At 43.8% G+C, this 24,473-nt stretch overlaps 1 protein-coding gene across 1 annotated transcript in view; it reads right to left on the bottom strand.

Moving 5' to 3' along the window:
• The window catches only part of ACSBG1 (acyl-CoA synthetase bubblegum family member 1), a 91,968-nt gene that overhangs the window by 3,223 nt on the left and 64,272 nt on the right, over positions 1-24,473 (bottom strand). Inside the window, exons 9-14 of the mRNA XM_075006719.1 lie at positions 23,646-23,822; positions 22,485-22,666; positions 20,823-21,056; positions 17,948-18,165; positions 7,326-7,465; positions 1,119-1,365 (exon numbers count right to left, since the gene is read on the bottom strand). Of these exons, the coding sequence (XP_074862820.1) occupies positions 1,119-1,365; positions 7,326-7,465; positions 17,948-18,165; positions 20,823-21,056; positions 22,485-22,666; positions 23,646-23,822 (1,198 nt within the window). The remainder of the gene's footprint in view (positions 1-1,118; positions 1,366-7,325; positions 7,466-17,947; positions 18,166-20,822; positions 21,057-22,484; positions 22,667-23,645; positions 23,823-24,473) is intronic.

The following is a 24,473-nucleotide window of genomic DNA, read 5'->3' as shown; positions in this document are numbered from 1 at the left end:
CACATGCATGCCTGGGGCACAGGGGACCACAGCAACTGTAGGGCCCCCGCAGCAGCACAGGGTCAGGGCTGGAGCCCCTGCTGTAGGGCTCTGGCCAGAGTGTGGAACCGAGGCCAGAGCCCCAGCCACTGGACCTGCTGAGGAAAGACCAGAACTTGAGCTGTGGGTAGGGGGAAAGAAGAACCCCTACTCCACACTATCTGCACTTCTCTCCTCTGGGGAGCGGGACTGAACCCCTTCGCCCCTCCCAGCTCTGCCATGGGCCTCCTCATACCCTGGGGCTACAGCCCCTTGGACCACCTAGCTCTGCCATCCCTACCGCCCACAAGGTCAGGGATTGAGCCTCGTCCCTCCCTCTGCCCTGGCACACAGATGTTTTCAGTCCAGCTGCCCCTGCCTTTGCCCAGTGTTTGGGACCAAGCCCGCATGCTTCCTTTTGTGCCCTGTCTTGCTACCTTGCTAACCACTGTCACCATCCTTCGGGCAGTCAGTTCATTCCAGCAAGGTGCTTGGAGGTCCTGCTTCCCCAGGGCTGCCCAGTTACTCCCCCTCAGCTCGCTTGGCCCCAACACATGCCAGCCCAACTTCTGCATGCCATGGTTCTCCCTCCTGCCACAAGCCACAGCTCAATGGTAAAGCTCTTCATCTTAATTTATTAATGTAAATTGTTGAATGTAGGTGTATTAATGACTTTAAAAGTACCACCAGCACTCCCACCATAGGTAAAGGTCAAAAGGTCAAAGTGTGACCCTCCGCTTCGGAAAGGTTAATGACCCCTGTTCTACAACTTCTTGAATTTTTCAATTTAAAAAAAAATTGACCAAGGCTAACTTGCTAGTATATTATAGGAAACTTTTTATAAAGCTCCCATATTTCACAAACCATGGTTTAAATCCCAAGCTATACTATGAACTTGTTTTATGCTGGAGTGGTTGACATGCCTAAGAGTGTACCAATATCATTGTTCTGAAAGCTGACTATGTGTATTGCTATTAGTTAATTGCCATTTGTTTCAGAAGAGATACATAAGTTCCAACTTTATGATTCCTGAGGAACAAGCATCCCTAACTTTGAATTCTGCACCCTTTCTGTGCTAAGGTAGTACACAGAGCTCTTACCAAATTCTCCACCAGAAATGGAGAAATCCCTTTCCAGGACTGTCCATTTCTGAATATGCTGAACACTGGCAATGGAGTTCATGTTGACTCTGTCGATGCCTTCTTGAATGGCCTGGTAAACAGCCTCATCTCTTGTTGTCACAATCTCTGACACCTTAGTGGCTTTGCTGCCAATTTTCTGGCAGAATTCTTTGGCTTGTTCCGTCAGATTGTCAGTAGGCTCAGATGTATCTGGGTCCAGAGTACTCTAGAGTATCAAGTGATGGAGTTTCAGAATTAATGTCTGGCTCCTATAGTGTCCTCATTGTGTCCTCAATTCCCACTCAAAACAGTGGCAGTTGAGGGCAGTTCAGGAGTATCAATAATATATATATATATACATATATGATGAGCACATGTGAAACAAAAATATTGAACAAGCTCTGTATAGACTTTGGCTAAATTACCACTGTGTATTTCTACACTGCATTAAAAGACAGGCAACATAACTACAGCAGGTCTTGATCAGCTGACCTGGGCATGTGGGGCTCAGGCTGCAGAGCTATGAAACTTCAGTGCAGACATTTGTGGCTGGGGCTGGAATCCAGCTGTCACCCTGTGAGGAAGGGGGAACTGTCACAGCATGCGGGGTGTACCCAAGCCTGAACATCTGCACTGCTAATTTGAGGTGTGGTATACAGAAGGAGATCAGGTTGACTTTAGGTGGCACAGGTCAATTTTATAAGCCCTCAGGCCACACTAAAAAGTCCATTCCACCAACTTTAAGGGGTTCCTAAGGATGACTTTTGTACTCCTGCTTTTCATAAAGAGTAATGCCAAATTCAGCCTTGCATGGTCAACATCAGAGTGGCACAGACAGAATGTTGTGAAATTCAATGTTCTTCGCCTCCTGAAGGTGCCCCAATGTGACCACTCTGGCAACTACTTTCAGCTCTGTTGCTCTCCAGGTTTGCATGATATAGCCTAGGAACCTGTTTGACCAGCATGGTGAGTGGAGCAGGCAACATACCTCAGCAGCACATCTGGCCATGAATTCCCCAGGCTCCTGTGGGGAGGGAAACTTTCACTGAGCCAGCAGAAAGATGAGTAGAAGCGAGTGGCCCTTCTAGCACAAGCCACACTGCCATGCCTGCCCCAACTGCCCAACTCTATTCATTTCCATGGACCCCTGGGGAGGGAGGGAAAGGCTCAATGTCCCAGCAAAGTGGAGAGGAGAAGCACATCATGACTGCCACTGCCACACTCCCAAAGAACCTCCCCAGCGTGCTTCCAGGATGTACAGGTGCAGAAACTGCTTTCACAGTCACAGGTTTGAAAGCATGCCCCAATCTGTGGCTTACCATGACTGGAAGCAAACTGTCCAGCAGATCCCTTAAGATCTTTATGTAGTACCAGTTGCACAGGGGATGCTTAAAAAAAATTTGTAGTTTCATGGAACTAATGTGTTCCACAGAGGTTCTTCGATGAAATTCCTTTGTGTGTTTTTAAACTTATCTATAGTAAATGTATCCCTCTAGTTTCTGGCCTTCACTTATATTTAGTTGCACCGTGCACAATAGTGGGCTCATTGACCACTGCTCACCCCTCTCATTCCCCACAACTATTAGACTGCCAAAGATCTGAAGCAGAAAACAAACATGGGAAGATACGTTTCTAGAACACATGGAAGTTGCCTGCAAGGACAGAATACAGTTAAATGCATAGAGGAGAATCACAGAGGAGAGGTGAATGGATCGTGAAGAAGGTGCTCAGGAGGCATGAAGTCCAGAACCAATAAGAGATGTTGAAGCTGATGCTGCAGCAAAAAGAGCTCCTGCAGGAGCCCCCTCAGACCATGATGAACCACATGCCCTCCTCACCATGTTCCCTCATCTCCCCTGATTGGCACGCCAGAATGCAGAGAGAGGAGGAAGAGTCAAGGGCAGCCTTACATGACATTTCCCCACCTGTGATGGTAAAATTCCTCTTGTACTTGCTTACCCACCCTAGAAGCCTCTGCCATGAATTCCTTTACTGTCCCCTGAATAAAAACAATTAATCTTGCAAAAATCAGTCTCTTTATTGCTTGTGTTACACTGAGGAAAAGGGAATCTACAGGATGTATTGGTCAGCACACATCATACAGGGGTCACCTCCTTAACAGCCACAGACATTACTGTCTTGCCGATGTCTGGGCATACATAAAGCTGTTTTTTAAAGCCTCCCTGATTAGAAGTGCCACTTGCTGTGCTCTCCTTCTTGCCTTGGTGTCTCTGCCTGAGCCCTCAAGCTTGGCATGACATATTTTCCCCGCCCCCCAGACTCTCATTTAAATTATGGAGCACACAGCAGGCTGCTACCACAAAGGAATGTTGCTTTCACTGAGATCTAACTGAGTCAGGAGGCTCCTAAACCTGGCTTTTAGATTGCCAAATGCATATGCTACTACCATTCTGCACTTGCTCAGCTTGCAGTTGATCTGCTCCTTGTTGTGGTCCAAGCTGCCATAAGAGAATGAAGCAAAGGGTAAGCTGGATCTCCCAGGATCACTACTCGCATCTTCACATCTCCAATGGTGATTTTTCTGGTCCGGGAAGAAAGTTCTATTCTGCAGCTTTCTGAATACACCTGAGATCTAAAGATGAGTGTTCCATGCACCTTTCCTGATTATCCCATATTGATATTGATTACGTGACCCTTGCGATCCCCCAATGCCTGTAACACCATGGAGAAGAACCCCTTGCAACTTATGTACTGTGTGGCAAGGTGGGCTGGGGCCAAGACAGGGATGGTAATTCCATCTATCACCCTACCACAGTTAGGGAACGCCCATTGCAGCAAAACCATCCATTATGTCCTGCACATTTCCCAAGATCACTGTCTTTTGTAGAAGAAGGGTATTGATTGCATTGGCTGTCTGGATCACAGCAGGCCCACTGTAGATTTGCCCACGCCAAATTGATTGCTCACTGATGGGTACCTGTTTGGCATTGTATGTTTCCACAGCACTATTGGCACTTACTTCTGAACTGTCAGAGCAAGTCTCATCTTTCTATCACAGGGCTTCTGACTAGGGGAAAACAAATTACAAAGTTCCATGAAAGTGGGTTTGCGCATATGGAAGTTTTTTAGCCGCTGCTGATCATCCCAGACCTACAGAACAATGCAATCCCACCAGTCTGAGCTTGTTTCACAGCACCAGAACCAGCATGCCAACGTGTATAAAGCATGGAGAGCAGCCAGCCTCTCCCTATTCCTCCTCCCTAGCATTTCACATTCGTGTATGTCTATGTTGCCCTCAGAGTCTTCATCACTCTGACAGCTGCTGCTTAGGCTCTGCACATACTACAGCACAATACATGAGGTGTTCATAAGATTTGTCACAACAGTTTTAAGCTCTACAGGTTCCATGCTAGCCTTGCAATGGCATCTGTATGGATATGAAAAAAAGGGAACAAAAACACTTTCCGCCATTTGCTTTCCAAAGGGAGGGTAGGAGATAAGTACACTATGGGATGCTGATGACACAGCCAGAACCACCTGGGCACTTCTTTTGTCCTGTCAGACACAGTGCAATGGGGCAGCAGAAACAGTGAGATATGTATCCACAGTGCATTGCTGACAAAATTGAAGCTGCCAATCCTAATGGGGATACATTCTGTTGACTTCATGTGCTGTTGTGGACATGCATCCTGAAGTTTACAAGATTGGGTGCTACAAAATAAACCTTAACAAATTTCAGCTAATTTCCTAGTGTAGACATAGCCCTGCAGCCTGAGCCTGGAAAGCTCAAGTCAGCTGATCTAGGCTCTGGGAATGGGTGTAGTGGTTTTTTAAATCACCTTATACACATAATCCCCTTCCTCTCTGATTTACTCCTAAAATGTTGGAGAGCAGGTAATGTCCCATATGACATAAAGGATGCAAACATCATCACTCTCTATAAAAACAAAGGTGATATGGGTGACTGCAACAACTACAGAGGCATCTCGTTACTGAGCATCACAGGAAAAGCATTTGTCCATGTCATTCTCAAATGCATGCAAAAACTTGCAGATCAAGTCTATCCAGAAACACAATATGGCTATAGAGCTGGCAGGTCAACAATGGACATGATTTTCTCACTTTGACAACTACAGGAAAAATGCAGAGAACAAGGAAAACCATTATTCATAGCATTTGTGGAATTGACAAAGGCTTTTGACATAGTCAGTAGATCAGGACTATACAGAGTATTAGCCAAGATTGGCTGCTCACCGACTCTACTCAAGCTCATCACATCCTTTCATGAAAACATGAAAGCAACAGTACAATATGATGGAGCTACATTGGAACCATTTGCAATGAACGGTGGAGTCAAACCAGGGTGTGTTCTTGCCCCTACCCTCTCCAGCATATTTTTCTCAGTTCTACTATATTGTGCATTTCAAAACTCGTGCAGCAATGTATTTCTCCACACAAGATTAGATGGCTCTCTTTACAACCTGGCAAGACTCAAGGCCAAAACTAAGGTCAAGAAAGTCCTCATCAGGGAACTCCTTTTCGCAGATGATGCAGATCTTGTCACTCATAACGAAGACATGTTACAATCACTGATGGATTTTCTGTCTCCAGAGCCTGCAAGTTGTCTTCCCCGACATAAGCATGAAGAAAACTGTTGTACTCACTCAAGATATATCCCAGTGACCCAATGTCATTCTAGCTAACAGCCCATTAGATGTGGTTCAATAATTCTATTACCTTGGATCTACTGTCACCACAAACCTATCCATGGACGAAGAACTGAACATCAGAATCAGGAAGGCAGCTACTATTTTTGGCAGACTTATGAAACGAAACCTCAGCTGACAGTGAAAACAAAGATAATAATCTACCAGGCATGTGTATTGAGTATCCTGCTATATGGTTCTGAGGTATGGATCACCTACTTGAACCAGGAGCAAAAATTGAAGAGCTTCCATCTTTACCACCTCCGCTGAATTATGAATATCAACTGGCAAGATAAAGTTTCAAATGCAGATGTCCTGTCAAGATCTGGCATACCCAGCTTCATAGTGATCCTCAATAGCAAAAGACTATGATGCCTTGGTCATGTGAGAAGAATCGGTGATGACTGTGTTCCCAAAGAAATCCTCTTTGGTGAACTGTCATTTGGGTTGAGAACAAGAGGAAGACCAAAGCTAAGATTCAAGCATATGTGCAAAAACACCATGAAAAAATTCAGCATAGATCCAAAATCCTGGGAATCAACATCATCAGATCGAAATACCTGGTGACAATTGCTACAACAGGGCAAATCATCCTTTCATGGTATATGTGCAAGCACACCAAAGAACTTCGTCTTAGAAGGAAAAACTCTCAGACTCAAAAATTCGAAAATAGACTGACATGCAGTTATTGTAATCAACTGTGCAAATCCACTATTGGACAGATAAGCCACGAAAGAAGCTGCAAACTCAAACAATGCCCAGAGATCCTCACCACTGCTGCTAACCACTGTCTCTCAAGATGAAAAGGGGCCATATTATTATTATATACATAATATAGTGGGCCCTTGTTTTCGTTCTGTTACTATAATATTTACGTTTTAACAAAGGATGATCTTTCCATTGGGCTTGATCCTGTAGCTCAACTATTCATAATATTGTTCCTAAATTCATTCTGTGATTTCTTCCCAAAAGTAACAGATAGCTGGAGAACAAGTTCTGTTAGAAAGCAAATATTCTCTTATGCTCCGATTGTAATAAGCAAACCTGGACAGACTCTGCAGACTCTGCCCATCTAGAGTGAAAACAGCCAGTATTGTAGAGAGAAGAGCAATGTACTTTTTCATGGAGACTTCACTTCTGCTCCTTTTTTTTTCCTAATGAATGTGAAAGTCTTGTTTTGTGGATAGAAGAATATTAGAAATGGATGTGAAGTATTTTGTCTGTTATAAAGCACATAGGCCAAATCTTGCTTTACTTGTGAAAAATCTGACAGCAAATCTATCCGTGTGAGTAAAACCAGTGGTCTTTGCTTTGTCATTTGAACGTTTTTCCCAGTGTGGACCCCCACACACATACCCACCTTTGCTATTTTTAAAGCAGAAAAATATCCAGGTTGTTTCAAATCTTTTCACCTCTAAACTTCAGGCATCATTAAATTAATGAAGTATATGGAAGATTTCACATCTCAGGCGTTTAATGGGGAGTGATTTTGTCAAAATCAACAGTAAAAGTAGTTTACCTTTAAGGTCAGCAACATTGATAAGAACTTCTTTTGATCTCCAATCAACATAGCATTGCTGACAATGGGCAGTTCCTTTTTGACCGCATCTTCAATTGGTATTGGAGGCACATTTTCACCTCCAGCTGTAATAATTAACTCTAGGCATAAAAATACACCATTAGATGAATTCAGACAATTTCCTCACAACTGTGTAAGGGGTGGCCCAAACCATTTATCACATTTCTGCTAATAGAAGATACCAGAAATACCAATAGATTTCAAAGAGAACAAAACTTGTTTAGATGTGAAAATGAACCTTCTTGAAAGATGGACAAATCCTTTGCAATATCTCTAGAGGTCTGTCTGTCTCTCTCTCTCTCTCTCTTACACACACACACACACACACACACATTCTCACTCTCTCTCTCTCTCTCTCTGTCTCTCACACACACACACAAACACACACTGTTGTGTACACAGTGCAAAACTAGCAAGAAAAAGGCTGCAGATAATCTAAGCTCTCGGTCAACCCAAGATGAACTATGACTCAAAGTAATGCTTCATCAGATCTGATGAAGCAGGTCTTTGCCCACGAAGGCTTCTGCTCCACAATATCTGTTAGTCTATAAGGTGACACAAGACTTCTTGTTCTCGAAGCTAAAGATTAACACGGCTAACTCTCTGATACTTATGACTCGAAGTGTTACTGGGGTTTTCAGCAGTTAGGCACCCTTCACTGCTCCCCGGCAGTCATTCTCTTTGTGCTCTAGTTTTGCTAAGCGGCTGAAAAGTCCTTTCACAATGGGCACTATAATAAAAAGTAATCTTACAGCCCCCATAAGGGGGCAGGCCACCGCAAACAAGCATGTGGAGAGAAATCTTTAAAAGAAGAAGATGGGGAGGAAGGAAGCACAGAACAGCCATGGAGTAAGTGAGGGGATTTAGAGTAGAGCTGGAAAAATAATGGATTTCTCCATTTTCTATTATTTAAATAGGTAATAATTAATAATTGCTTTGGGTCAAATGAACAACTAATTATTTTAAAATTTTCAGTAAATCAAGAAGTCTCAGTTTATTGCCAGTTTTCAACAGAACATTTTATTTCTTTCAATATCAACATGATTTGTTTAATTTTTGACCATTTTAAAATGTTTCAATTGGTTTTATTTAAAAAAGGACATTTTAAAATGAAGAGTCATTTCAAGTTTAAAAAATTTATTTGATTTTTTCAGAATTTTTTTTTGGGGGGGGCAGGGATGGGTGCAGGAGGATGACCAAAACAAATTGTCAAATTTGATAAAATTCACATAATGTTTCAATATCGCAAATCTGCTTTTTTTTCCTTAGAAAAACAAAGTTCTAACTGCAAATATACACCCAGATCTATTGCAGAGGAGCAGGAGGGTGGTGCCTGCCTTTAAAGTACACCTAAAGAAAAACCCTTAAAAGTACCAAATAAGGGCAATATTCTTGTTCTGTTTTGCTGTTTCCTCTTGATAAAGAGGATGCATATTTATGTGAATATCTATCAATTAAATTAAAATTCTTTGATTATTATAATTTTTAATATATTACTCTATCCCAGAAGCAGGTGTTCCATTAAACTTGTGTCCTCTGCTTAAAGTAAATTTTGTCCTTTTAAATTTAAAAAGAAAACATTTTAAGAAATAATACATTCAGTACAGAAGGCGGCAGACAAATACTATCCTGGACTTCTCTGCACTATTGTAAGTGAAAGTCAGACATTAAGGGACATGATTTTGGAAACACATGTGAAAGTGTTCATCTTTTCTTACGTACTTCCAGTGAAGTCAATGACACTAATGCTGCACATGAAGGTAAGTATTTGATGAATCAGTTTTTTAGCTGCCACAACCATATTGAGAATGATCTAAGAGGCTCCATGTTGGTATTCCTTTTATTTTGGAACAAAAAGCAGTCAAGTAGCTGTCAGGGATTTTTCATCCCTCGGGCATTATCACCCCCGTGGGTCAGGGGAAACAAGCCTTTGGCCATTAAACATCATTACAGGTACAGGTAGAATCTAAAATCACATAGGCTGCCATTTAGCAGCCCCCTGTAATGGTCACTCTGAGTCAGTTGGTTTCCCTGGTAACCCTGAACTCATAAACACTTAATGCCCAGGTTCAAAATCCAGGCCTCTGATTGGGCATATGTGAGGAGTTTCTAGAACCTTCCACAGCCTGGAGGACCTGGTTGAAAACCATGGACAGAATCATGAATATTAAAATCCACTAATGAATTATGCATGAAATCAAAGGATAAAAGCAGGCGCAGCACAGCACCCAGGAGAGTCTCTGGACAGCCACTCCAGCGGTGAAGACTTTTCAAAGAGCTCCTGCCTTTTCGAAGAGCTCCTGAGTCAACACCAGCACTGTCCAGCAGGGCCCGCCTGCTGCGGTGACAGCGTGCTGTTTTTTTACCTCAGAACTGAAAGAGCGACAAGCAGCCCTGAGGTAGATCAGGCGAGCGGCGAACTGGCCTCATCTCTAGGATGAGGTACTGTGCGCTCGCCTGTTGAAACCCAGGGTCTGCCAGCTAAACAGCAAGCAGGCTCTGAGGTGGATCAGCTGGGTGGTGAACTGGCCTCACCATTAGGGTGAGGTACTGCGTGCCCAGCTGTTGAAGGCCAGAGCCTGCCATCGAAGCGGCACCCTCGCTCCCGCCACCTACCACCCTGCGGTGACGACACTACCTACTGGACACAACCCACCTGCCTGACGAGACTGCAATCACCAGGACACGTAAATCTACCACAAGCCTGAGGCCCAGCCCAGGCCACACAGACTTTCACGAGCCTGAGGCCCAGCCCAGGCCACACAGACTTTCACAGGCCTGAGGCCCAGCCCGGGCTACACAGATTATTATAGGCCTGAGGCCCAGCCCAGGCGATAAGAACTACCATAGGCCTGAGGCCCAGCCCAGGCCGCATTGACTTTCACTGGCCCGAGGCCCAGCCCGAGCTATACAAATTATATTATCACAACACTTTGGGCATTGGGTCCCCACATCGGGGGGTTTGGGGTTGTGACCCGGACCGCGCCCTTCCAGGGCCAAGGAAGGGTCACACCCAGGGGCTTGACCCTAAGGCTGGGCCTTACTGCCCAGGTTTAAATTACCAACTTTCCTACTGCGCACTTGTATTAATAGTTTTACAATTATAGTTAATCTGTTAATCTAGTTAAAGTTAATAGTGTTTACTTAGTGAATGTATTTATTTAGTGAGTGTATTATTAGCTTACAGAGCAGGCGGGTCATCTCGGTAGAGGCTTGACCTCCCAGTTGCCCTACACACCCTGCATCCTACCTTACTGCCTTACCTGTCCCTATCCTCTGAGCCCTGGCTGAGGAGCTAACGTTGCCCCTCACTCAGCTGGGAGGAGGCCCTAGCAGGCAGAGCCCTAGGGTCTCCAATTGGCTGGCGTAGCAAACCAGCCGGGGCACAAAGGGGGAAGGCAAATTGACCTTCCCCTGCCCGGAGTTAAAACTATTTAAAATTACTTATACCTCTTTCCTTGGTTTTTCCTTTTAACCTTCCTCTTTGCTTCCCAACCTAATAAAAGCCATCATACAGGTCACCTCATGGATTCTTTAGTACTTAGCATTGTAAGTGTTTAAATGAAATACTATTGTTGCAACTCAGTATATTAGTAGTAGTAATCACTAGTTTATATACATGGTTACATTGTAAGGAATTATCTACTGTGTTACATTTGTCGTTCCCTTTTTTCCTGTTGTTTGTTCTGTTAATAAACTTTGTAACTGTTTGCACCTTCACAAGCCTTCCTCTTCTCGTCTCATCCTTCTCCCTTAGAGCCAGCCTCCTGCCTGCCAGGGAAAAACCTACCAGCCTCTCTAACAGCGGGACAGGGCCAGTGCACAATCCCCGGGGCCTCCTGCCGGAGGTGGGTGGGGGCGGCCTGCAGAGGGGCGGGGCGACCTCTACTCGTCGCCGGGTCTCCGCCGTACCCTCCTTATCCTCGTCCCAGGCCTCTTGAGGATCCGAGCGGTATACTGGTGTGAGGTCAGTGTGGCCTTGGCCCGCGACTTTGCCCACACCGACAGTAGCACTTTAAAGACTAGCAAAATAGTTTATTAGGTGAGCTTTCGTGGGACAGACCCACTTCTTCAGACCATAGCCAGACCAAAATAGACTCAATATTTAAGGCACAGAGAACCAAAAACACTAAGCAAGGAGGACAAATCTGAAAAAGATAATCAAGGTGAGCAAATAAGCAAATAAGCTGACCTTGATTATCTTTTTCTGATTTGCCCTCCTTGCTTACTGTTTTTGGTTCTCTGTGCCTTAAATATTGAGCCTGTTCTGGTATGGCTATGATCTGAAGAAGTGGGTCTGTCCCGCGAAAGCTCACCTAACAAACTATTTTGCTAGTTTTTAAAGTGCTACTTGACTGCATTTTGTTTTGATAGTGTATAGACTAGATGGCTTCCTCTCTGTTACTTTTATTTTGGTTCTTTGCCATAATTAATCAGGGCACTGAATATAGTGAAATAGAAATTTAATTATCCGTTTCAGTGGCATTATCTTTTTCTAAATGAGCAAAATTTGCTGTGAAGACCCCCCCTCCCATGGTTTATGGAAAATGGGTTATGACTCAAGCATACCTCAGAGGTGCTTTAGACAAAAATACCTCCTGTACCTATTATTTTCAATGGCATGATCTGCTGGATCTGCAAATCTTATTTTTGTGCATTATAATTTTTGTATTTTAAGTTATGAGTATTTTCTACATATTTATATTTCAAATATTCACATCTGTGATAACCTCAACAGGAGGTGTGTCTACCCTGTTGTGAGAGGATGATTCATCAGAGATGGTTTGACTGACAAAGGGCATTCAATGGGGGCCCATCCACAACTGAAGAACATTGATGTCTACATTCAGACCAGCAAATAGGCAACGGCTGTTTGGTTAAAAAGGATAGGGACAGGTGATTCACTCATGTGACAATCTCCATGATGTGACAATCCACATGGGGTATCAGATGCATGATCAGTACACCATGGGACATCACCATGGGTCTCATATGACTGTTCCCCATCACATTTGCATATTGCAATAGATATTAATTCTGGGAAACAGATAGGTAAGGGTATGTCTACATAGCAAAATTATTTTGAAACAATTATCCTAGCATCTACATGATGCAACTATTATTTCAAAATAATTTTGAAATAGCAGTTGGCTTATTTTGAAATAGGTAAACCTCCTTCTACAAGGAATAGTGCCTATTTCTAAATGCAGTAAAACCCCAGTTATCCAACAGAATCAGGACTGACAGACGGTCAGATACGCAAAAATGTCAGATAACTAGGGGTAGGGTGGGGGAACGTGGACATGGAGGCCGGGGGTGGGGGGGCTGCCAGAGCCCCTTCTTAAGTGCTGGCAACTGGCCCTCTGGAATGGGCTGCTGTGGAGCCAGTTCCCCAGTGCTGGCTCCCCAGGCAGGCAGCCCCATCTGGTCCCAGGGCCAGAGCCTCTGCTGGCCTTGGGTCATGAAGCTGGCTCTAGGATGGGCTATTAGCTGCTCCAAGCCAGCTCCAATTGAGTGACAAAAGCTAAGTGCTATTTCAAAATGCATTTTGTGTATAGCAGCTATTTCTGAAATAAACTATTCCTGAATAAGTCTTTTGGAATAGCTTATTTCAGAATAAGACTGCTAGTTAGACATACCCAAAGAAGGAAACAAAAGCTACGTCTACACTAGCCAAAAACTTTGAAATGGCCATGCAAATGGCCATTTCAAAGTTTACTAATGAAGCGCTGAAATACATATTCAGCACCTCATTAGCATGCGTGCAGCCACGGCACTTCGAAATTGACGCAGCTCGCCGCCGCGTGGCTCATCCAGATGGGGCTCCTTTTCAAAAGGAGCCCACCTACTTCGAAGTCCCCTTATTCCCATCTGCTCATAGGAATAAGGGGACTTCAAAGTAGGCGGGGTCCTTTCGAAAAGGAGCCCCGTCTGGATGAGCCGCGTGGCGGCAAGCCGCGTCAATTTTGAAGTGCCGTGGCCACCCACATGCTAATGAGGCGCTGAATATGTATTTCAGCACTTCATTAGTAAACTTCGAAATGGTCATTTGCATGGCCATTTCGAAGTTTTTGGCTAGTGTAGACACAGCCAAAGGAAACAAGATATAAAGAAAAGATTATGACCTATGGCTACACTACAGTTGCTATTTTGGGATACATTTGTTTCCCAAAACAGCAACTCCACGGCTAAACACCATGCTCAGAATAGCAAGGTATTCGGGTTCCGGTACTCCTCATTGTATGAGGGGTAACAGAAACTTCAAATCAGCCATTTACTTTGAATTTCCAGTGCTGTGTGGAGGCACCCAGATCAAAATAAGTTACCTCAAGATAAATTGCATAGATTACTGTGAGTTACAGGTATAGTGTAGATGTAGACTTGGAAAATTGTTGTGTTTCATTTCTTACAAGAAACATTGGACTGTCTGACTTGTATGCTGAGTGTTATGGTAACACTGTTATATTTTTCAAGAGAAATAGTTTAAGTTTCTTTGCTGCGTTTACAGTGAGTAGACTGAGACAGAGAGAAAGCAGAATGGAGAGGAAAAAGACATTGCCTTACATATTCTGTGTTTACTTTTACACCAGCTTATTGTTCCTTATGTACTCCTTCTGAGATACCCTCTACTTAATAGATCAGCTTTTCTCTCAAACTCCCTAACTGCAAAAACCAGTTACCTCAGCATTTTAATTGACTGTAATACAAAAATAGTCATCTTTATGAAGTCTTTAAAAAGGTAAGGGATGAAAGTACACAAAAGCAGCACATTATATAGGTTAGTATCTGATCCCTTACACATTTGCTACTGTGCTTTATTAAACTCAGTAGCACCTGAAAAAACTCAGGAGAAATTGTTAGTCACAGATTTGAGCCCTAACTTCACTAGTGTTCAGCAACAACTTTTGAGGCTACAGAGTCTGTTATAGATTTTCCCTGCTCACATGTATTTTATACCCAATAGGCAGTCTACTAAATCCATATAAATTGATACAGTCAACACTGCACAATTATTTTCCTGGCTAAGATGATGTGTGTACACGTAAGGAATGTGCCAGCATGAGCTCAATACTTTTGGAGAATGTGTCCTTCAGAAATAATTTGCATGAAAATGCTAAGGTGTGCATACGTAATGCCTTGTAAACAAAGCCTGATGGGAGCAGGTGAAGCAATTAAGTTTTGTCTATTGTAAACAACATGTTGTAAAGTCACAATTTATGCTATCACCCAGTGTAAGAAGTACGGAGTCTCACCAATGCTTGAAGTTGTTGTGGGGTACAGGGCAGCCATAAACGTTTGGTAAGCTATGGATTGTAGAGGGCTCCATCCATTTAAGCATTGTGAGGTAAAAGAAGGGGGAGGGATAGTGGTTTGAATGAGTTGGCTGGAAGCCTTTTGGTTATACAGCTGTAAGATTGGTTTGATTAATTCTTCCCCCACACTGTTCAAAAATAGACCTAAAGATAGGTCTGGAGTTACTCTGTGAGAATCCACTTTGGTGGATGCTGTGGTGAGGCCTGGAGCTGAATGCCTCTACGGCCGTGTCTACACTAGCCCCAAACTTCGAAATGGCCATTTTGAAGTTTACTAATGAAGTGCTGAAATGCATATTCAGCACTTCATTAGCATGTGGGCGGCCGCGGCACTTTGAAATTGACGCGCCTCACTGCTGCGCAGCTCATCCCAATGGGGCTCCTTTTCGAAAGGACCCTGCCTACTTCGAAGTCCCCTTATTCCCATCTGCTCATAGGAATAATTTAATTCAGCACCTCAAGTGAGGCCACAGCCTGAGAGCTAAAATCACTATTAGCTGGAATCACAGGGTTTTGCCTACAGCAAAACCCACAAGACAGCAGTGGGCAACCAGTGGACGGCTGGTAGGAGCAACCATCAGATGGGCAGTAGGAGGAGCTGCAGGTAGGAGAAGTAGAGGGCAGCCGTCAGGCACAACCGGTGAATGGCTGGTAAGAGAAGCAATGGGTGGCAGGCAAGTGCAACTGGTGGCCGGCTGGCAGGAGAAGCAGCAGGCAGTTGGCAGAAGCAACTGGCAGGCGGCTGGTGGGGCAGCTGGCAGGGGGCAAGCGGAAGGCTGGACCAGCACATAGGTAGCATTGCCTCAGGTTCAATGAGGGAATGCATCAGGGTGATGTGTCAGGGCCTGCATGGACTGGATAGAGTTGTAAGTGGGGCATTTGAAGTGGGGTTCAGAGAAAGTTTGGGTGTGTGGACTGGCTGTTTGCAGTATTGGACTGGTGAGCCTGAGAGGCAAAGGACACTGCTCAATCCATTTGCGCTGGGACAGTTACTTAAGGGTTGGTTATGAACTCCGAGTGAGGTATTTTCCCAAGCTTATGCCGTATGACTTTTCTGCCTCTTTCATTAAAAGTTGCTTTTCTACATTCAGACTCTGTGCTTGTGAGTGGGGAAGTGTTGCCTCTCCAAGGCGTGCAGGGGTGTGTGAATTTCCCAGGCTACTGGGTGGGGGCTTGAGTTGATTCTATGTGAGATGGATGAAAAGGAACCCCTACATGTTGAACCTGGCCCTGGTTACTGCTGACTCCTTCCAGCAGAAGGGTTACATAGAGAATTACTATATGAAGTACAATTTATATTTCTAGTATGAGAAAATACACTATTATATTTTAAACGTATTGCTCCCCTATACAAATCTGATGCTGACCTAAACCTTGGAGCTTTCCTCCTCCTCAACTTTTCACTCTACATTTCCAAAACCACCAGAGCTCCTATCATTTCATAACTGCTTCTGCTCCACCCACAGTACCGTTCCATTAAGGGGATTCTCTTTTCCAGCTCTCTGTGATATGTCTCTGCTCAAATCTTAAAAGCTACTCTGGGTCAGAGGTATCACAAATCAGAATCACCTGTCTGCCTCATCTTTGATGATCCCTGCCAGAACTCATGAGAACTGAAGACACCAGTAAGGCCTGCTGAGATGAATTTTAGCAAATGAAGGAGACATGCTTCAGATTCAAGGATAGAAAGGGGGAATTTTATGTGACTTTCCAACTTATTTTAAATGGCTTGGACTTGGGTTTGAAGTTTGCAATAGAAATTCAGGTAGTATTTATTTTATCCAAATTGGTGTATCTAGCCTTAATTTATCTTTAATTTATCCATACTACACCCATCACTGAAGATAATGGACTTGGTCTGCTTCATTAAAGAATAACTTGGTGGGGGTTGTGAGGAAGGGGATGGGAGATAAAAGCAGAAAACAGAAAGGCAGAGAATTAAGGGAGGCCAAAATGATCACGTTCAGGGCAGGCTCTTTATAGTTTCCAGTGAAGCCCACCAGGATTGACTGAAATAACTGATGTCATTCTGTGACAAATTCACCAGCAAGTGCAGCTATTTCCTTTGTGATTCACCTTGTCATCTGGAGTTTCAGTTACTTATTTTTTCACTATGTTGTTTAGGAAGTACCTGAACTGTGACAAAATATCATCCAAGTGTGTATCTTGGAAGTTTACATGGTATTATTGAACTAGTCTGTAAACATGTGGGAACTGGACACCTGAGATGTCTGCAAGCTCTGTTTCCAGACTAGCTGAATAATACCATCTAAACTATTGAGGGTTCAAAGGTAAATTAAAAACAAAGAGACATAACTGGGTCTGGTGACTGAATTTTGCTTGAGGTGTTGTTCAGGAAAAGTTTTTGTAATTTTGTTTGCTGGAAGCTGTCTTCCAAGATACACACTTGGATGATATTTTGTCACAGTTCAGATACTTCCTAAACAACCTTGTGAAAAAATGAGTAACTGAAACTCCAGATGACAAGGTGAATCACGAAGGAAATAACTGCACTTGCTGGTGAATTTGTCACAGAACGACATCACTAATTTCAGTCAGTCCTGGTGGGCTTTATGGGAAACAATAAAGAGCCTGCCCTGAAAGTGATCATTTTTGCCTCCCTTAATTCTCTGCCCTTCTTTCTGTTTTCTGCTTTTTATCCCTCATCCCGTTCCTCACAACCCCCACCAAGTTATCCTTTAACAAAGCAGACCAACTATATATAAATCACAATTTTTGGACCTCTGTGCTTTATATATTGAATCTGTTCTGGTATGGCTATGATCTGAGGAAGTGGGTCTGTCCCACGAAAGCTCATCACCTAATAAAATATTCTGTTAAAGTGCTACATGACTGCTTTTTTGTTTTGATAAACAAAAATTGTGTGTGTGCTGTTCTTAAAATAGGGGTTACAAAAATATGGCTTGGGGTTATTTATTAAATACTGTCTCTTATCACATGCATTATGGCCCTTGAATTGCTATTTTTTACTGAACTGGAAAAAATGGCTCTTCTTGCTGACCCCGGCTTAAGTCAATCTCTAAGAATGAGACATGCACACGGACAGATTCTCTTACATCTACTTGTTATGGGCTTTCCTTTGAAGCATGTGGTGCTGGAGTTGGAGACAGGGTACTCAACCAAGAGGACCAAAAGCCTGATTCACTAAGGCATTCCCATGCGCTTCTCTGTTGTATGACAGAACAACACCGCACAGTTACTATAAAATAGGGAGAAATTGCCTTTTACCTTTAATTCTTCCAGTAACATAGAGGAAGCCTTCTTTGTCTAATTTTCCAAGGTCTCCAGAATGTAACCACCCATCATCATCAATGGATTCTTTTGTTTTATCCTCCATGTTCAAATAACCCATGAAAACCGTTCTTCCCCAGAAACAAATTTCTCCATTGCCATCTGCATCTTCATTCACCAGTTTCACTTTGCAGCCAGGCACCGCTTTGCCACAGCTACAAGGGAGTAAGAAGAAAAGGATTTATAAGGAATGTGTTCCAGATAAAATAGAGAACCTGTGATGGACCACCCCACCATGCTTTATGGAAAATGGGTTATGAACATAAATATGCATAACTTTGGACAAAATGTGTCTTGTAACTTATTTTTTTAATGTTATAACCTGCTGTATCTGTATATCATATTTGTATGCATGCATCATTCTCCAATGTGAAGTTGGCAATATGACATGTATGTCTTTTTAGAGTTTTAAAGGTGCTAATGACAACCATTACTGCAAGGCTGCTGCAGATGGAGGGCACTTCAGCACAGCTGGAGCAGCTTCCATCTGTGGTAGCTCAGGCAACACTGGGGAGGCCTCTCCAGCCCAGCCAGGCGAGAGTGGCCCCCTGCAATGGACAGGGGTTGCACCGGCCCAGCTGGAGCACCACCACCCTCAGCATACACAGGGTTCTGGGAACCAGGGTTGCACCAGCCCGGCTGGAGTGTCCCTTCCCATGCTCTGCTGGGGATCGCAACTGCTCCAGCTGAGCTGGAGTGCCCTTCACCCACAGCAGTGACACAGGCAGTGAAGCTCCAGCTGGGCTGGAGCAGCTATGGTCCCCTCCCGGTGTGCTGCCCCCCATTTAATTGGTTCATCAGTTAATGACAGGGATTTTGCATTCTGGTTTGGTAACTCACTTTTCCTTACAATCACTTGCATCTTACAGCTTTGCCAAATAAAAACCCTTTTGTTTATAATCAAGCCCAATGCAAATTGTAATTACCTGTGAAGGATTACTACTGTGCATATTTCCCTTTCATTGATAAAGGGGTCTTACCTGATGAGCCCTCCCTGTGAAAATATTTTGCTTAGAGAGACACGGATTTATTTAAAGTTTTGATCCCTACTGGGGCTTGATAGCATGGGTGCTGTGCCCTAGAACTACGTCCACCCAGCGCTGTGGTTAAACAGAGGCTGCGTTGCTCCAAAGGGAGGGGGTGGTAACCTCAACTCTAGAGGATCTGGTTCAGCAGGAGAGGATGGTGGGGAGCCCCAGAAAACAAAAGGCAGGTGTCAGTGGGCCTGATCAGCACACTGGGGCACATCCCAAGGGGTTTTCTTGAGAGTGCATCCAACACAGAACCTTTACAATGCCTCATCTCTAAAACCTACAAAGGTATAAGGAAGCACATTCCTGTCATTGTTAGAAACTCAGCTAATGTACAGCAATGGCATAAGTAGAGTTCTGTACATGACTCCAGCTGAGGATCGTGCCCTTTGTTGCTACTTAAGTGAACTTTTTTCATTTGCACCTTTAAAACCTATCTCTGTTTGGAATCTTACATTTGTACGCCATTGCCTTTTAAGTAGGCCAGCCCTTTGATTTAATAGTTGTGCTCTGCACACCGTACACGAGACTGGATTTGACTGGCACCCTGGGTTGAAGGGTGGTGGAAGCTACATGTTTAGCTTTCTGGGCCTCAACATAGAGCCTTGAAACTGGGGAAGTTAAAGAAACGAACAAAGAGAATCCATATCTCCCAAGTGCAAGTCCAGTACTCTACCCATTGGACAAAACTGCCTCTCAAGTTCATTGCTTAATGGATATTGTTATCCAAGTAAATCTAAATTCTACAGCACAGCAGTCTGGAAATACTGTTTCTCACACAATAAAAATAAAGCATTTTAGTGAATTAAATACAAATATATATATACTCAATTCATTCTGTCGTTTTCCAATTTTCTGTTTTCAATTTTCTGCAGATTTTTGTAGTAAAAATGCATAAATGTGTGGCAGAAATTGACAAGGGCAAAATGAGAAGTTTCAGCAATTGGAGTCAGTACAATAAGGTTTTTTGCCACCTAAGCAGATACGCGATGCAACTTGGGGTGAATGCAGGGTTAAATCTAAGCAGCTTGAAGATTAATAATCATCCAGCTGGTGTTGTTGCTTTAAATCACATTTTCATCTTAAATGTTGATATGAAATCTAGATAAAATCAATAGTGCCTTTTGCAATATTACTGCAAATCTCACAGTCTACATGTACACAGGATTTTGTTTTTTACAAAGGACCCGACAAAGCTGAATAGTGAGGAAGAATCAAGAGCCCTGGTTTAAGTTAAGTAGGGTATTTGCTAGCCTCGTAAAAGAGTGTTTCATATGGTGTTTTTATTGAACTATTCACACTTGGTAAATTCATTGGTTTGAACAGGGACAGCAATTACCTGACCCATTATAAGGACTGTTTCACACACTTTGATGTTTGACCTAACACTTAGCTTCCCCCCGCACCCCCCTTTCTGCTCTTCTATCTGATTTGCCAATCTTGATAACAAACTTTCTGATTTGTCAACCTTAATAACAATTTTTGGACCTCTGTGCTGTATATATTGAGTCTGTTCTGGTAGGGCTATAGATCAGAAGAAGTGGGTCTGTCCCACAAAAGCTCATCACCTAATAAATTATTTTGTTAGTCTTTAAAGTGCTACATGACTGCTTTTTTGTTTTCCTTCAGTACCATGACTTAATTGCCCAGAAACTTTCATAGAAACAAGAGTGGGAAAGAAACAGTGGGAAAGAAAAACAGTGGGAACAGTGGGCATCATGGGCATTCTTATTTTGGCAGGATTGTTTGGTTTCTACATGTAAAATGTTCTGTAAAATTACCTGTGGCGTCTGTAAACATATGGCCCAGACATGCAGTGCGGACCCGTGGTCTCACTCATCCCATACGCCTCATACAGGGGGATATTCAGACTCAAGAAAAAATCCATTGTTTCTGTAGTGAGAGGAGCAGCACCAGAGAAATGCTTCTGACAGTGAGAAAACCCCAGCGCACTGCGGATTTTTGCAAGTACTAAATAGTCTGCTAATCTTGTTTGAAACGGCCTCAAGTCACTGCTGAATGGAAAATACAGAGAAAGGATAAGGGAAATCAGAGGAAATGGAAATAACTTCCAAAACAAACCAACTCTGTGTTTCAGTTACATTTTCACTTAGTTTTGGATGTTTAAGCGCATTATTTCCCATGTGTATCACTTACAAAATGTCCTTCCCTAAATGCAAATTCCAAATTCCAGGGATGTTCCAATCTTGCAGGTTTATGAAGGGCTGATGAAATGCATTGTGGATATCGCTATTTTCACTATTTCTTGATTCTTTATTGCTTAAATGTGTGTCAGTACCAGCACAATCTATGATAATTAAGATAACAAAACTTCATTGTTTGGGCAATTTGATAAACGTGTCTGGCAAACTGAAAAGTCATACAGGTAAATCAGTACAAGGCCTGTATTCAGGGAGACTGCGAAGGGTGAGAACCCCCCAGCCCCCCCATGGGCCACTTCACCCCTTCCCTGCTCTGCCCTCACCTTGACCCTTCCCCAACCAGCCTGGCCAGGGATAATCAGGGCAGGTGGTGACAGTGACAGTCGCAGGGGATCGCCTCCCTGTGACCCTCCTCCCGTCTCACCGTGTGGTGCTGCACGTTGCCTCCTGGCCTGCTGAGCCACATTGGATGGCTGGAGGCCTCCTAGCTGCCTGTGGAAAGGGCCCATCACCTCCCCACATGACTCCCTCCATGACTCTGTCCCACCCCTACCCCAGGATTCCCCTCCTCATCCCACATTTTCTGGGTGAGAGGTGGCTGGGAAAGGAGTAGAATGCTGTCAGCTCCTACAGGCACCCCAGTACTCCCAGCCCCAACAACAGACAGATCAAGCAACCATCAAGTGATACATTGTCATCCACCCCGAGCTTCTGGCAAACAGAACACAGGGTTGCATCCCTGACCATGTTGGCCAATAGTCACTGGTGGATTTATCCTCCATGAATGTATCTAATTTTTTAAAACCACATTATCGTTTTGGCCTTCACAACATCATTTGACAATGAATTTTATGACCTTGTAAAATCAGATACAAATACTTTGATACTCTTGGAATGGATGTCAAAGCCTGAAACATGCAACAAAGGCAGAGAAAATTTCCATGGGAAAACTATAGCAAAGAACCGGGAAGAACCATGGATACAAGATGTGAGACAATTTGTGCTGGACTGAAAACTTAACTTTAAAAATCCCATCTAAACAAGATACCCCAGCAGACCCTGAATCCAAGATGAGCTCATGTTGCTTTTGAAAATCCTTCTCTCACTCCTACACACTGATTTCAACTTAAATAGAAAACTACAGTGCTAAATGACAGTTACCCGGCAAAACCTCAGTGGTATTGAGAACAGAAAGGCAACCCCCTAACAGGACTACTTGGAAGTAATTGAGGGCAGGTGGATTCTTTGGCATAGCTACAGTCATATTGTTACTAAATGTACCTTCCTAGGCAGCTTAGGTTCCTCTCTAAGCTAACAGACATGGCCCAGGATAATAATTTCTTCTTCATAAAGCCTGACTGAGCAGTCACATCCTTTAATTTCTCCATGATTTTCTCCCACACTCGAGGAACTCCCATATGAGATGTTGGCTGTGCTTCTCTCAGCGTGTTGATCAAGCTGCCCTGTTAAAATATGAGAATGTATGGCAAAAGATCAGGACTGGTGCTAGAGATGAGCTAGAACAGTACTTGATAAAACTGTGCGTGCTGGAGTGGGCACAGCTGGCTTTACTCCTCCTTCTGTCCCACCTAGTCCCACCTACCTGAAACATTGCTGATGCTCCCTCCGGAGTCATGCAGTGGTGCTGGTAGGGTTTTTAGAGTGGGAGTGCTGAGTTGCACCTCCATCATCCTTTTCCATGCCCCTCACTCCCCTCTAGAACTGGGACTGGGAGCAGAGCCATGAGTCTGGGAGGGTAGGGGAAATGCGGACAGAGGTCAGGTGGCGGGGGGAGCTGAGGCTGATACCACATCTGGGAGGGGCAGAGCCTTGGGCCAGGGCTGGCAGCTGAGACCCTGGGAATGGAGCTGTCAGGAAAGCCCTGGGCATGGGGCTGGGACCCTTGGTTGGCAGCAGAGCCTCTGGGACCAGGACTGATGTCTGAGGCCCTGGACCAGTAGTAGAGCCCTAAACATAGAGCCAATGGCTGGGACCCCAGGTAGGGGGCTGGCAGCTGGAACCTTGCATAAAAATTGGCAGTGCCACAACACTTCACGCATCTCTAGTTCCCAGGTCTATGGTGCTGCTTCCTTAAGAGGAGCTGAAGTTCTGACTGTATTATTTTTTCACTTTATAATATAATGAACTAACTTTGTGTATGGGGCGGCTACTACACCACTTTCCTCTCAATTACAAAAGTTCTCCTTTAATTAAAATGGTAGAGGCCTGTGATTTTGGAGCTGACTGACCAGAGTTCTAGGTATGGCTCAAGCTTAGGGGAAAATGTGGCTTTAGAGTATTGGGCCCACATGTCCCCCTGGATTCACTTTTCCAGAGCAGTTACATAGAACTTATCTTCTAAGGAATCTCCTTAATCTAAATGCTCTACTTAGTGCTTCTGCTGGGGAAAAAATTTGTGTAAACATAAAGTACTCCAGAGACCTTTAAAGCATCTGGCTCAGCAAAGTAAACTTGCTCTCCCCACTTGATTCCAGTCCAGAGGTCGTAGATTTGAGCAGCAATGTGGCTGAGCGGGAGGTAGCTGACTATGACCTCCTGCTGGATTTCGGCTGGTTGCACATTCCCTGCTCTGCTGGCATGTGCTGCTGTCCATGTTATCTGTTCACATAAGTAACAAGACGTTAAATAACAGTTTTGTTTAATACAATTTAAGCAGCCAGGCCTGCCATCTTAGTTAACAGTGAAGCTGTCTGTATGGCAGAGGTGTATTGTTGGAGATATCACTGCCTCTAACAACATGTAGATTAGTCTCAGAGGGGCAGCCACTTTAGTCCATATCTGCAAAAAACAATGAAGAGTCTTGTGTCACCTTAAAGACTAAGGCTATGTGTACACTACAGCGATCTTTCAAAAGAAGCAGTCAAGTAGCACTTTCAAAAGAAGTTCTTCTGGAAGACCTCTTCAGAAAAAACTTCTTTCGAAAGATCACGTCCACGCACAAAAAAGCAGATTGAAAGATCAATCCACTCTTTCAGTAGAGACTGTCCACAGACCCCTGCTCTTTTTAAAGAATGGGCCAGGGATTGAAATATTCAGCGCCATGAGGACTGCTCTTTTGAAAAAAGGGTCGTCAGAGCATCTACACATGCTTTTTTTTGAAAGACGCTTTCTAAAGAAGGCGCTCTTCCTGATCCAGGAATGGAACAGGGCTTGCAGAAGAAGAGCAACGTTCTTTCAATTTCAGATTGAAAGTGTGCATTTTGTGTCTAGATGCATTGCATATTCTTTAGAAAAAGGGCCAGATTTTCC

Source organism: Carettochelys insculpta, chromosome 12 (assembly GCF_033958435.1).
Source record: "Carettochelys insculpta isolate YL-2023 chromosome 12, ASM3395843v1, whole genome shotgun sequence".
Classification (NCBI taxonomy): Eukaryota; Metazoa; Chordata; order Testudines; family Carettochelyidae; genus Carettochelys; species Carettochelys insculpta.
The sequence above is the reverse complement of the archived record's forward strand: the minus strand, read 5'-3'. Positions and strand labels throughout refer to the sequence as shown.